The 15,135-nt window shown below is 38.3% G+C and overlaps 1 protein-coding gene across 6 annotated transcripts in view; it reads right to left on the bottom strand.

Annotated features, from left to right (window-relative positions):
• Positions 1-5,167: 5,167 nt before the first annotated feature.
• The window catches only part of ITGB3BP (integrin subunit beta 3 binding protein), a 67,738-nt gene continuing 57,770 nt past the window's right edge, over positions 5,168-15,135 (bottom strand). For 4 of the 6 annotated variants that reach the window (XM_061633303.1, XM_061633308.1, XM_061633305.1 and 1 more), the window contains 2 exons: positions 14,924-14,977; positions 14,195-14,268 (listed from right to left, as the gene is read on the bottom strand). In XM_061633303.1, the coding sequence (XP_061489287.1) occupies positions 14,242-14,268; positions 14,924-14,977 (81 nt within the window). In that variant the 3' untranslated portion in view covers positions 14,195-14,241. Of the gene's footprint in view, positions 5,621-14,194; positions 14,269-14,923; positions 14,978-15,135 lie in introns of those variants that run through there. The other 2 variants (XM_061633306.1, XM_061633304.1) reach the window with 1 other exon arrangement.

Below are 15,135 nucleotides of genomic sequence, written 5' to 3' on the forward strand. Positions count from 1 at the left end.
TTCCCATCTATTTTTTCTATCTACCCTGAACACTGTTTAGCTCTATAAAAACAAGTTGAGAATGTAGGTAAATTATGGGGACTTGTTATTAAAACATTGTGCTTGAATTACTATTAAAAATAAAGTTGACACAAATCAAATGTACACCATTTCTTACATTAAAGCGAAGGATATTCTGCTACACCAAAGAAACTTGTATTTTCCACCAAGAAAGCCTTCCAAGTCTGCAAGGATACAAATCTGTATACACTGTACAATCTACTGTGACCATATTCTTATTCTGTATTAATTTTAAAGTTTTGCATACCAATCTATCAAAGGTGAAATGTGCTGAAAGAAGCTGTATGCATAAAAGATTGCTGTTTGTTTAGCACTCATGGTTCCTAGAATTGGATCAAAGATTATGCCAAGCAGATGGCATTGTCAGCTTTAACTGTGTCATTACCTCTTTAGTGGGTGTGGCCCGAATCCAGCCAAACTTCCTTCACTGTTGACCATCTGTTGGATGGCTTGCTGCTCACAGATTACGTGTACAAAGAAGCCCATTGGTATGTGCAGTTGCCTCTGGAATGGAGCCCCAGACTTCCTACACAATTTGGATTTCTTTATTGCAGATTGAAGGGGATAGCATGTGTTGAGTGTGTAGCAGTGTGGCACATAGTAATGAGAGTTAAATCCTAAGTAATGGGTTGGATTCAGAGATGCCTTGCATAAGTGGGAAGACTTCTACCCATATTGGCATGGAGAGATGTGGGGCGGGGGAGAACAGATTCTGCTAACTCCCCTCCCCCCCAGTTTCTACACCATCCTCAAGGACTCTTAGGATCAGTTGGGGGGAGGCGAAGAGGCATTGAGTGCTGCTCCATGGAGCAAGCAGGAAACTCTCATTCTCCATGCAGTTCTCTGGCTCCAACCCACTGTTTTACTGGATAAAGACTTTAATAATGGGGTGGAGAGAAAACGGCTACTAAACTATGACACACACACACCCCGGCTTTAAGCTACTGTTTGCTGGAAGCCTACATATGACAGGCCTATTTCTGGATCACTTCCAGATTCCATTGTTGCCAAGACAAGGTACAGAGCCACTTTGGCCTAGTCCAGGCCTCACCTTGCCTTGCTCAGGGCTGTAGCCACAGAGGAGAAGAAGTAGGCACCTTAGGTCTCTATTTCGACTAGCAATTGCATTGTTCTAAAGTGAGGATTGAGTGGGCATTCATTTATTTCATTAACAATAGTAACTGGTTATTTCTGCCTGAATACAGTTTGGTAAAATATTTCTAAGATGTTGAAGCACTGGAAGGATTACTCGGGGAAGGAAAGAGTGTGAAACTGTCACTCTGCTGACAGAGCCCTGGTCTCACATTTCCATTAACCCTTTCCCCCTGTGGTCATCAGAAGACCAGAGCAAGTGTTCCCCAGCATAAATAAAAACATTGGTTTTATGTGTATCTCTTTGTCCTTCAGATGGCCTTCAAGGGTGATAAAGTGAGAGTTATCTGATCTACCTTATGTAGAACTAGGAAATGGTTCTCAACAGACTCAGCTGTTTTTAAAAAGGGAAAAAGCTTAGTGTAAGTGGTGGAGAAGCAGTAACTGCTTTAATAGCCTTAGGCTGCAATTTTGTGCAAGCCTACAAGGGAGCAAGTCCCATTGAAATTGGTGGGATTTACCTGTAAGAAAACATGCTTGGAATTGAGTTATGCTGCACAGAAACTGAAGAGGCAGTTCTGTCACAATGGTGTTGCCCTAATAAAGTCCTTGGAGCTACTTAAGTGTAAATGACTGGCAATTACATCTTGTGAAGAAAAAGCGCCTCTCCCAACACACAGAAAAACACGTTTTCTACTTAAAAGCATGATGTGTATATTTAAAAATATCTAACACTGATTGCTGTGGAACTTGCTTCTACTTGCCAAGTAAAAAAAAGTTTAACAGCCTGTCAGTGGAAAATAACCTTTTGATAATTTTTATTCAGATTTTCATAAAACATACAAGACGAAATCATAAAACATTCAAAGACAAAAAACAAAATCAAAAATAGTTAAACAAAAAAAAAAAAAAAAAAAAAATAAAATAAAAAATAAAGAGTAAAATATTGACTTCCCATTTGTCAAAGATCAAATCAGTTATAAGTCTATAATATATAACAATCCTGTCTCTTAAGTCATATTATAAAATCACTTTCCTCCAGTAGTTATCTTACTTAATCATCAAATCTCATAAACATTACTTTATTCTTTCCACAAAAAGTCAAAGAGAGGTTTCAATTCTTTAAGAAATATATCTATCAATTTTTTTTTCCAGATAAGCATATCGATTAATCCATCTCATTACTAATTATGATAATCTTATTGTCATAACCATAGTCAAAATAAACATTTCAATTAATCCATCACATCAGAATCTGTTAGGTTCAGTAATTTCAGTAGCCATTGTTCTATTATCCCTATTAGTTCCATTTTCCATCTTCCATCTTCAGTAGTCTTGTTAAGTCCAGTAATTTCAGTATCCAATCTTCCATTATCAGTATTCCATAATAATCTTGCTGTCAAAGCCATAGTCATATAGTAAGAGTCTGATGGGAATTACCTCTATCCCAAATATTTTCTTGCCATCCATTCTGAATAGGTTGCTGAAATACTGCTGTAAAATCATATCTCTGTTCTTTTTTTCAAAATACACTGGGTCATCTCTTGAAAGTTTTTCCATTGTCACATGGCTGCAGTTAATTCCATAGATTTTCTCTATATTGGGCTCCATCACATCAATCCAGTCCAGAAGATTATCCATGCCATTGATAACTTTATCTCTAGAATCTTCATTAATTTCTTCAGAGATAACATTGAGTTCCAAACAATAGATTTTATTTCTAAAGTCCATAGACTCCAAATCTTGTTCCTGTTCCACGTTTGTTCCAATCTCCGGGATCTCCTCTCTCACAGGGACCCCTGTTCCAGTCTCCAGGGTCTCCTCTCTCACAGGGACCCCTGTTCCAGTCTCCAGGGTCTCCTCTCTCACAAGGACCCCTATGTCTTTAATCTCCTGTGTCTCCAAACAATAGATTTTGTTTCTAAAGTCCATAGACTCCAAATCTTTTTCCTGTTCCACGTTTGTTCCAATCTCCGGGGTCTCCTCTCTCACAGGGACCCCTTCCAGGGTCACCTCTCTCACAGGGACCCCTATATCTTTAATCTCCTGCTTCATTTTACTCAATTCAATTTTCAGCTCCTTACAACCCTGTCGCAGGTTTTGTTTCGTTATCTCAATCTCATCCATTATTTTCTGAAACATAGTTATTTCCAGATTCTCAGCCACTTTCTTAATTGCCATTTTAAAAGAAAAATATAGGAAAACCACTTCTTATTTCAGCAACAATTGGGTTAATACTCCAAACTTGGTGACATCACAGTATAAACAGAGCAGACAGCCTTATCTCTCCATGCTTAAGTAAACAAAATGCAGTTCCCAGGATCGAAACAATTAATGGCGGTCGTCAGGAAACAGATTCGTCAAAATAAAATAGACCAAAAAGAGAGTAGTCTCAGACAATATAATATTCTTCAAAATAAAAATCTGGAATAGAAATCCCTCTTCTGTGTATATCTTTAGAATGCAAATCCAGGACAGCTTTTTGCAACAAAAACAGAGATAAGCTATTAATTAGTGAGTAGCAGAGAGAAGTTATGGCTCCCCAGTGAGATGTCAAAAACCGATCAATCTGGCAAATCTCTTTTAAACAGCAACAATTTAAGTCAAGTAAAAGAAAAATATAGAAAGAAGGGTGCTTGCCTGTTAGTGCGTTCTCTCTTAGAAGATAAGATGAACGTTCGCTTTATCAGATAGAGCTTGTTGTTGAAAATCCGTCCCACCTTCGTCGGCTGGACCTCGTCCCATAAATTAATGAGATCTGGTCGTCCCAACAAAAATAGGCTTTGAGGTTAATCTCTTCGTTTCTCCCTACCCGGGAGAAGTTTAATCAGTCAAAAAAAAAAAAAATCTGACTGATATATCTGAATAAGCTTCTTTTGAGGCAGGAGCCCGTCTCAAAAGCAGGCACAGGCTAAGTCACCCTTCCCGGAAGTCCGAAAATAACCTTTTGAAAGTTTTATTGTATTAGACAGTTGTGAGCTAATTATAAGTGACAATTTGTTTTGAAATCAGAAAATGATTCCCCCCCCCCCGAACAATCAACTTATTACTATCTGTTTAGCTTCTTATGGGCAGCAGGTACTTAGGGTCCATGTCAGAGCAGAGGGCGCCACACTTTCTACCAATTTGTTCCCACTCCTCCTACAGCCTGTAAATCTGTTCTGTAAAGTCCCCTAACTGTATTTTTATTATGGTATATTGTATTTTATTTTGTTTGTTCACCGCCCTGAGAGCTATTTCGCTAAGGGCGGTATATAAATTGAAATAATAAATAAATAAATAAAAAGTGGCTTTTGGGGGAATAGAAGGGGATGCAGTACAAAAAAGGGGGGGTTAGGAAAACCTTGCTGCAAGGTGGAATTCCACTCTGTTTTTCAGCTCCAAGCAATCATAAAGGACATATATACAGAAAAAAGCACATTTTTAAAGCTCTGTTCTCTGCTTATACCTGAAATGGTTAGGCTGGCATGTCAATATCAGTCATCTGTGATGGTACATGCTTTTAAAAAAAGTAACAAAGGTCTCTCTCCACCACCTAAACTTCCATTAAAATAATCTATTTTAAAAACCTATTAAAGATGTACGCTGCCCTCTGAACATTCCAGTATGGTTCATACTATTTTGACTGAAATGTGAGATCATGTGCGTATCTCAATACATAGTAGAAGTACTTTCACCGATTCCTGTTCCTGCAGGTACTAGTGCAGACAAATGTTAATCTCTATATGGTTGCATTTTAATGGTTTAGCAGCATGAGTTCAGACATCACACAGAGAATGTACATGGTTTTGCTAGTAGTGAAAAACTAGACTTATGTGGCATTTTTGAAAACCATAACAACTAAAAAAGCATTGGCAAATGTTGTATTAGAGGCACATAATATTTTGCTAGCAAATGGATCGTACGAGTCAAAGCTAGATGGAAAATTGCTTCCTTTTGGGTGTGCTGATAAGTTGCATAAACAATGCCCTGCATGTTGGCAAGCAGTCTTCATTGTTTGTGATTAAACTGGCACTCCTTCAGAGAAAGCATAGAGCATGTCATTACTGTGAAATTTACAGTTTGTTTGAAGGCCTGGGAAATAGCGTCTGTCCCTAAACACAGCTCTTCTTCCCAAACATGAGGAAAAGCTCACTGAGGCATTTTACCACCAAGGTAGGGCAAGTACAGTGCCTTGTAACTACATAGAAGTAGCTCAGCTTGTGCCATTACACATTTGCATAAAAGAGCTAGGGAGAAGTGTATTATTTACATTGAGATTATCTGGTTGTGCAGATTGTAAAGTTTAAATTAGATGCAAGAAACTGTATCTAGATGTGCACCTGCCTAGTGCACTGAGCAATCCTTAGCTGGTATTTGCTGGGGAGATAGATTTACAGGCATTTTTTTCAACCTTTTAAGTAGGATCATGCAGTTGTAGAATCTTGCAGCCAAGCAGAATATATTCTTCAGATATGGCCTATGTGGGCTAAAAAATAATTAAAATAAACAATTAGATACTATTGTTACCCTTTGAATGTCCTATTTAAACTGTAAATAAGTGTTTTAGCTCTAGCTTTATTGAATATATACACACCATGCAAAAATGGACTATCCCACTTCCTTTAAAGGATATGATAATATATTGGATATTACAATACAAATGCTTCCCTGTATTTAGTTCATTTAACATGAGGCAAGTCCGTGAGTCAGTTTAATAATGCAAGAGAGTAAGGTTGGAAATATGTAATGACAAATAAAATACTTGGATTTTGGTTACTACGACTATGAACCAATTAGAAAACTTCAGTCTTGGAATGATTTGTGGGAAAGGTGGGATAAAAATGATTAGAATAAATACAAAGTAGGACATATTATATAGCATCCTTGGATTTGAATATGTTCTGTAGTTTGTGACTACGTTCAGCAAACTTCAGTTTCTTTCATAGTTGTTTTGGAATAACAGGAGGTGATTTTCTAATTAAGAGATAAAAAGTCTCATCTACACTTAATTATACAGCAGCCACGAGAGTGGCTGTATACTACAGCCAGTGTGGATTTTTCACATTCCACAACGTTAAATTGAAAATACCCCCCATGCCATTCTGATGCTTCCCATAAGCTCATTTCAAAACAAAACCTTACAAAACTTACAGTGACCATCTGAACTATATCAACTGACTTAATAATGTTGCTTCCTCCCTGCTAAAACAAGATCAGCGCAGCACGTGTCGTCTTATTATTGTTTGGGATGATTGCAGGTGTTGCCACCACTCACCATATGCTCAGAGGCACATGTTACCAAATTCTTCCAAGCTACACAGCAAGTGGATTGGACTGTGAAAGACCAACCCAAATGGTGTTTGCATTTTGACCAATTTGTAGGGCAGTCCAATATCTCAGAGAGGAGGTCAGGTGTCCTGCTCCCCTGGTGCATTCACTATAGCTGCCCAATTTCCCTGCTTTTTAAAGTTTGATAGAAATAGCTGTGGGCTATAGGTACGTTCTTAAACTGCAAGCTTTTTTGCCTGTTAGTGAATAATACATTTAAAGCAGTATTATAACATTTTAAAGTATAATGGGTTCCCACAAAGAATTCTGGCTACTGTAGTTTGTTATGGGTGCTGAGAGTTATTAGGAGACCCCTATTCTCTTCACAAAGCTACAATTCCCTGTGAAGAGAGATTCATTGCTAAACCACTCTGGTAACTGTAGCTCTGTGAGGGAAATAGGTGTCTCCTAACAACTCTCAGCATCCTTAACAAACTACAGTTCCCAAGATTCTTTGGAGAAAGCCATGGCTGTTTAAAGTGATATAATACAGCTGTAAATGTATAAAGCAGATAGGACTGCTGACTAACGGAAAGTAGAGGGTAGTTTGATAGAGATAAACTTTGCATACAGAGCTGAATGTTTAACTAACAATTCGCAGGACAGTGCTTTGTTTTATGTGAAACTGGTATTTACCACTTGATCAGGCCAGGTTGTGCCGGCCACAGTCCACTGCATCAGTAGAGCAGGAACAATCAGCCACTGTTCTAGGGCAACTTTGGGTCCCATCAACCAAGTATTGAGACTTCAGTTTGCTTTCCTGGCATGAATATCTTGCTGTGTTGTATCCATTAGCAAGCATCAAAAGGATACATGACTTCAGAGACACCTTCTGAATGTGCATATAAGCATTAGGGTGGGGGTGAATGCTACACTTACAGACAGCTTACTTTTAGATTGTGACAGATGGCAAAGAATCTACTGCTGTGCCTGGCATTTCCTTGATGCATTTTGTGCCATGGAGAGGGACAATAAGCTATTTATTTAATGCATTGCTTTTCACATTCCTGCTACCAGCCATGGTCATAGTGCCCACTTTTTCCTTGGAACAGCATGGTACAGGCGTTGGATGCTGCTGCAGACTTGCTCTGGCTGGAGAGTGGCTGATTCAAGCAGTAATGCAGTAGTGGCAACCACTGGATCTCTCTGCAAGTGGAGATGGTTCACAGAGGTACCCTATCATTGGCTCAATCAGCCTGGGGAGATCCTAAACTGAGAGGTCTTTCAATAGCTAGATTATTCTGCTGGTTGTGCTTGCAGAGAGACCCTCTGCACTCTCAAGCCTACTTGGCCTCTGTAAATCATGAACGAAGAAGACTGTATGTTGTATTTTACTTGATTTTGTACGCCGCCTAGAGTGGCCGCTGACACGGCCAGATAGGCGGCCTAGATATAAAATTTATGATGATGATGATGATGATGGAAGTAGCTGCTGGCTTAAGAAAGAATCCAGGTGGCTAATAAGCCAAGATTAGCAGCACAGCTTAGGAAACGAGGGCCAGAAAGTAGAGAAAGTGGGCAACAGGAAAGAAGGGGCAGAGAAGAAGGCCAGAAACAGGAATTTGAGTGGGAGAAAGAAAACTGGAAGGGCAATGGTCAAGAGTGACAGAGGTGAGGATTCACATTTTGAATTAAAAACAAACAGCTACATCTTTGTCTATAGTCAAAATTGTCACCTTATTGTTATAGCATGAAACCATTAAATAAATTAATTAGGTAACCATTTGTTAAAATGCCATTCGGAAAAGATATCCTGCCTTCAAAAGAGAAATATCAACTTTATTTTTAACAAAGCAAGCTCAACAACAGCACAATTCTATGCATGTCTACTCAGAAATAGGCCTCACTAACTTCAGTGGAACAAAGTCTTCTGAATTATTTGAAGCATAATGAGGTCTTATATATTGTGACAAGAGCAAAGCAGCCATGTCCGTTCTATTAGCAAAAATATTGCACTGCTTAGCAATATCAATGTATACAAAACACCTAAGCCTTCCATAGTCAAACACCACAGTTTGCACAAAAAGGCCAGTAGGACAAAACAAAATTCAAAGGGATCTTGATCGGCTGGAGCAATGGGCTGAAAATAACAGAATGAAATTTAACAGGGATAAGTGTAGAGTTCTACACCTAGGAAAAAAATAAAACACAGTTATAAGATGAGGGATATTTGGCTCAGCCATACTACATGTGAGAAGGATCTTGGAATTGTTGTTGATCACAAACTGAATATGAGCCAACAGTGCAACACGGCTACAAAAAAGGCAAATACTATTTTAGGCTGCATTAACAGAAGTATAGTTTCCAAAGTGCGTGAAGTACTAGTTCTCCTGTATGGCACTGGTTAGGCTTCATCTTCATGAAACGGACCAAGGAAGTTCAGAAGGAAATCACCCTGTACTTTATAGATTACAGCAAAGCCTTTGATTGCATAGATCATGAAAAACTATGGAATGCTTTAAAAGAAATGCGGGTGCCACAGCATCTGATTGTTTTGATGCGCAACCTATACTCTGCACAAGAGGCTACTGTAATGACAGAATATGGAGAAACCCATTGGTTCCCAATCAGAAAGGGTGTGATACAGGGGTGTATTTTATCACCCTATTTGTTTAATCTATACACAGAACGTATCATACGGAAAGCAGGATTGGACCAAGATGAAGGAGGTGTGAAAATTGGAGGGAGAAATATCAAAAATTTAAGATATGCAGACAATGCCATACTACTAGTAGGAACCAGTAATGATTTGAAACAAATGCTAATGAAAGTTAAAGAGGAAAGCACAAAAGCAGGACTATAGCTGAATGTCAAGAAGACTAAAGTAATGACAACAGAAGATTTATGTAACTTTAAAGCTGACAATGAGGACATTGAACTTGTCAAGGATTATCAATACCTCGGCACAGTCATTAACCAAAATGGAAACAATAGTCAAGAAATCAGAAGAAGGCTAGGACTGGGGAGGGCAGCTATGAGAGAACTAGAAAAGGTCCTCAAATGCAAAGATGTATCAGTGAACACTAAAGTCAGGATCATTTAGACCAGTGGTTCCCAACCTGGGGCCGGGACCCCCAGGGGGGCCGCAAAGTAATCCAGAGGGGGCCGTGAACAGTAAAGAAATGAATTATTTAATAATTTTTTTTAAAGTCTTCACTCCCTCTACACTGTCTGCTTTCCACTGGTGCTGCAGATGACACCTCCCCCTTGCTCCAAACGAGAGGGGAGGCCTTTGCTGAAGCACCAGAGTGTCTTTCAGGCGCACTAAGGGCAGGCATCTGCCTATTAAATACGTGGCAGATGCCAAAGGAGGCTGAGGGTGGAGCTACCAGGAAGAAGAGGGGATTACTATCTCTGATTCCCGTCTCCTTGCACTGCCACTACTGGCAATGCCCTTACTTAGAATGAGAGGAGAGGGCTTTTTGTGAAGCAAAAAGAAGCAAGGCTGCACAGAAAGGCTGCTTTCCCACTTCCTTCCTGGCAGCCAGCCTGCCTCCCTGGGGGGAGGGGGTCACAAAACATTTTCAGCTTATAAAGGGGGTCCCATGCTCATAAAGGTTGGGAACCACTGGTTTAGACCATTGTATTTCCGATCTCTATGTATGGATGTGAAAGTTGGTCAGTGAAAAAAGCGGGTAAGAGAAAAATCAACTCATTTGAAATGTGGTGTTGGAGGAGAGCTTTGCGCATACCATGGACTGCAAAAAAGACCAATAATTGGGTGTTAGAACAAATTAAACCAGAACTATCACTAGAAGCTAAAATGATGAAACTGAGGTTACTGTACTTTGGACACATAATGAGAAGCCATGATTCACTAGAAAAGCCAATAACGCTGGGAAAAACAGAAGGGAGTAGAAAAAGAGGAAGGCCAAACAAGAGATGGGTTGATTCCATAAAGGAAGCCACAGACCTGAACTTGCAAGATCTGGTGGTTCATGACAGATGCTATTGGAGGTCAATGATTCATAGGGTTGCCATAAGTCGTGATAATATTGGAGGCACATAAGACTTCATCTTGAGTACTGCATCCAATTCTTGACATCACACTTTAAGATGCAGACAAACTGGAACAGGTTCAGAGGAAGGTGAGGATGATCAGGGGAGAGACTTAAAGAAGTGGGCATGTTTAGCTTTCAGAAGAGAAGACTGAAGGGAGATATGATAGTATTCTTCAAGTACTTAAAAGGTTGTCACACAGAGGAGGGAAAGAATCACTTCTTGATAATCCCAGAGTGCAGGACACTGAATAATGGGCTCAAGTTATAGGATGCCAGATTTTGATTGACCTTCAGGAAAAACCTTCTAGCTGTTAGAGTGGTATGACAATGAAACCAATTACCTAGGGAGGTGGTGGGCTCTCCAACACTGGAGGCATTCAAAAGGCAGATGGACAGCCACCTATCAGGCATGCTTTAAGTTGGATTCCTGCATGGAGCAGGGGGTTGGGCTTGATGGCCTCATAGGTCCCTTCCAACTCTACTATTCTATGATTCTATGTTTTAGATTGTTTTTACTGTATTCTGTATTGTTATGACCCATGCTGGGACCTTCTGGTGAAGGACAAGTAATAGATATTGCTACTCCTCCTCCTCCTACAAGCCAGTTAATGCTCAAAAGCCAAGTCCTTGCTTTTTGCACTACATGTAGATGACAATGCTAACAGATCTAGAAACACAGAAACAGTGGCCTATGTTTGCTATACTGGGTCATCTGAGATTGAAAAATTCTTATTTTATCACTGACTGACAACAAGAACTACTAATAGATTTTTCAAAACTTCTACATCAGCTAATATGGAGCAAGTAACAGAATTAAGATGTTTTGAAGAGATGACATGTAAGCTCCTGTCAGATACAACAGTGGCCATGTGGAATGGGTAAAGTACTAGGTACTAGCTACAAAAACAAATTTAAATGAAGCATACATAGTTCTTACCACAGCTATGAAAAACTGCAGATTTTACAAAAAGTGACAGTGTAGTAAGAATCTGTAGGAGTCTGTAAACTCAGAAAGGAAAGCCATACATTGTGATGAGTTGTCACTTCCTTGACAAACTTTTTCTAGCTTTGCTTGGGGTACTTGGCTGACATATTTGACAGACTCAATGAACTTAACGTTTGCCTGCAAGGCAAGACTTGGGATATCTTCATTATGCTTCAGAAAGTACAGAATTCTAGACTTCCGGGAAGGGTTGCTTTGCCTGTGCTGCCTCTGAGTCGAGCTCTCGTCTCAGAAGAAGCTTTTTCAGCTTTAAAATCAGTCAAAACGTTCTTTTTGACTGGTAAAGATTTTCTCCCGGACAGGGAGAAACGTAGAGATTAACCACAAAGCCTGTTTTTGTGGGGAGGACTGGATTTCATTTATTTATGAGAGAAGGTTCAAACTGCAATGCCGGACGGACTTTCATCAAGCTCTAGCTGATTACAGCGACACGTTTATCTTTTCTTCAAAGAAAAACGGACTCTAACAGGCAGATAAGCATCCTTCTTTCTATTTTCTTTTTTCACTTGGTTTAAATTGTTGCAGCAAAAAAGAGATTTGTCAATGAATCAGCTGTGAAGAACTTCTGGGTGAGTTATGGCTTTTCTCTTTCACTCACGAAATTAAGGAGGAAAGAAATCGAAAAAGCTTATATTTGTTTTTATTGCAAAAAGCTGTCCTGGAGGTGCATTCTAAAGATACCAACGGAAGAGGGATTTCTATTTCGAGGAGGGGGAAAAAAAAATTTTTTTTGAGTCTATTTCATTTTGACGAATCTGCTTGTTCATGACGCCACTAATTGTTTTGATGTTGGGAACTAAGTTTGTTTTGTATTCCTGAACACATAAAAGATAAGGCCGGCTTTATTGTCTACACTGATGTCAGCAAGCCTGTAATATTAACCCAATTGTGGCTGAAATAATTTTTGTTTCTGTGGTTTTAAGAATGACAACCAGGAAAGTGATTGAGACCATGGAAGAAATTATGTTTCAGAAAATAATGGGTGAGATTGAGATAATGAAACAAACCCTGAGACAGGGTAGACAGGAGATGAAAATTGAATTTAACAAAATGACGCAGGAGCTTAAAGAAATAGGGGATTCTGTGAGAGAGGTGTTTGATGAGATTAGAGATGAGAAAAGAAAAATTAAAGGGAAGCTACAAGCCCTGGAGATTGGAACAAATGTGAAATTGGAAAAAGATTTGGAGTTTATGGATGTTAGAAATAAAGTTTACTGTTTGGAATTCAACGTTGTCTCTGAAGAAATTAATGAAGATTTTGGTGGTAAAGTTATCAATGTCTTGGATAATTTTCTGGACTGGAATGATGTGATGGAGCTTGACATAGAAAAAATCTATGGAGTTGGCTACAGATATGTGACAGTGGAGAAACTCTTAAGAGATGAGCCAGTGCATTTTGTAAAAAAGAAGAACAGAGATATGACTTTGCAGCAATATTTCAGCAACATATTCAGAATTCTTGACTGGAATGATGTGATGGGGCTTGACATAGAAAAAATTTATGGAATTAACTACAAATATGTGACAATGGAAAAACTTTTAAGAGATGAGCCAGTGCATTTTGTAAAAAAGAAGAGCAGAGATGTGACTTTACAACAATATTTCAGCAACATATTCAGAATTGATGGCAAGGACATATTTGTGATGGGGGAAATTCCCATCAGACTCTTGTTATATGACTATGGCTATGACAGCAAGATCATCATGGGATACTGATAATGGATGAATGGATACTGAAACCACTGGATTTAACAGGACTATTGAAGATGGAAGATGGAATTAATATTGATAATGGAAGAATGGTTATGGAAATTATTGGACCTAACAGATTTGACGAGATGGATTAATCAATATGTTTATTTGGACTATGGCTATGACAACAAGTTTATTATGGGATACTGATAATGGAAGAATGGCTACTGAAATTACTGGACTTAACAGGATTATTGAAGATGGAAGATGGAATTAATACAGATAATGGAAGAATGGCTATTGAAATTATTGGGCCTAACAGATTTGAATCAGATGGATTAAGCGACATGTTTATTTGGAGAAAAATTGAAAGATATATCTCTCAAGGAATTGAAACCTCTCTTTGACTTTTTGTGGAAAGAATAAAGTAATGTTTATGAGATTTGATGATTAATTAAGATAACTACTGGAGGAAAATGATTTTATAATATAATTTTAGAGACAGGATTCTTATATATTGTAGACCTATAACTGATCTGCGACAAATCGGAAGTCAACATTTTATTTTATTGTTTAATTGTTTTTGTTTTGTTTTTTGTCTTTGAAAATTTGAATAAAAATTAATGATAAAAAAAAAGAAAGTACAGAATTCTATTAAAATTATGCTATATAGTAGTTCTATGCAGCAAGATAGCTTGAGTATGTTTGTCTAGGGTCTTGTGTCCTATACATGTTTCTCGTAAAGCATATAGTGTCTGCTTGTTGTAGGGGAACAGGATCATGCTGTCCCTATACCCATCCTCTGGGCCAGTATACTGTACAAAGCACTGGAATGAAAAAGTTTACATGATGAGAGTTCAGTGGTCCAATTGATGAAATATTTATTCCTCACCCAGGTGGCCCAGGGTAGATCACACAAATGAGACCTACTCCATTCAAATGGTGCATAAACACCATTTCGTCATATCCAATTTATGGATGTGAAGTGAACCTTGGAGAAAAGTGTGATATTGATGCTCCCCTGGTGCATAAGTGGAAATGCTGGTACTCAGAGGTGAAAAATTTCATTCATGAACACTTGTTTCAGCTAGAAATTCTGCCCATGCATTCCTGGGGGAAAACGGGAAACAACACAGCATGCTTTTATAAATCATGTTTCAAAGCAAATTTTGCCTTTGTACATGGGAGCCTGGTCAAAGTTGGAAATAATCTCATTTTGAACAATTTTTAAATTATACATCTTGAGCTCTGAAGTAAACTAGAATTTCCTAAGTTGGCAAGAAAAAAATTGTTCAAATACTTGCTAGGTTTGCTTTGATGCCTGTCCAAAAACAGACTGCACTTCATGTGGTAACATACCAACAAATATTTCTTTGGATGGATGAAAACACAAACATTAACGTTTTTTAAAAATTGAGTGTGTTCCATATGAACAATGCAACTGCAGAATTACATTCTGACATACACACATGGGTTAAATAATGCCTTTTTGAAAAACATTATGTCTGAACTATTCCAGCATATTGATTGGAATACATTTTGGGAATTAAAGAATCATCAGTCTGCAGAGAAAATATTAATAATTAATACTAAGACATTCAGTTAAGTGAATACCAGTGAAAATAGTTCCTCCTTTAACATTAAGAGTTGTTAATCAAGGAATGCTATAAATTTAGTCCCACAATTCCAAATAAATATATACATTTTACTGTACTTTCAATTACAGACTTCATTCTCATCTGTTAAAATGTGAAGGTCTCCTCACCTTAGTCAATGAGGGATTTAAGGAACTCAGAGTTGTTGAAGGGTTGGAGATATTCTGTAGAACAAAAGCAATTTTCACAATGGTTTCACTTAACAACAAAAAAAATAAATTCTGTATTTTAGTTTATACCTAGAATATAGAAACTGCAAATATAACAGAAGCAAGAGTCATTGGCCACAATGTGACATGCAGCCCACTGATTTCACTGGAAT

Source organism: Rhineura floridana, chromosome 6 (assembly GCF_030035675.1).
Source record: "Rhineura floridana isolate rRhiFlo1 chromosome 6, rRhiFlo1.hap2, whole genome shotgun sequence".
NCBI classification, from domain to species: domain Eukaryota; kingdom Metazoa; phylum Chordata; class Lepidosauria; order Squamata; family Rhineuridae; genus Rhineura; species Rhineura floridana.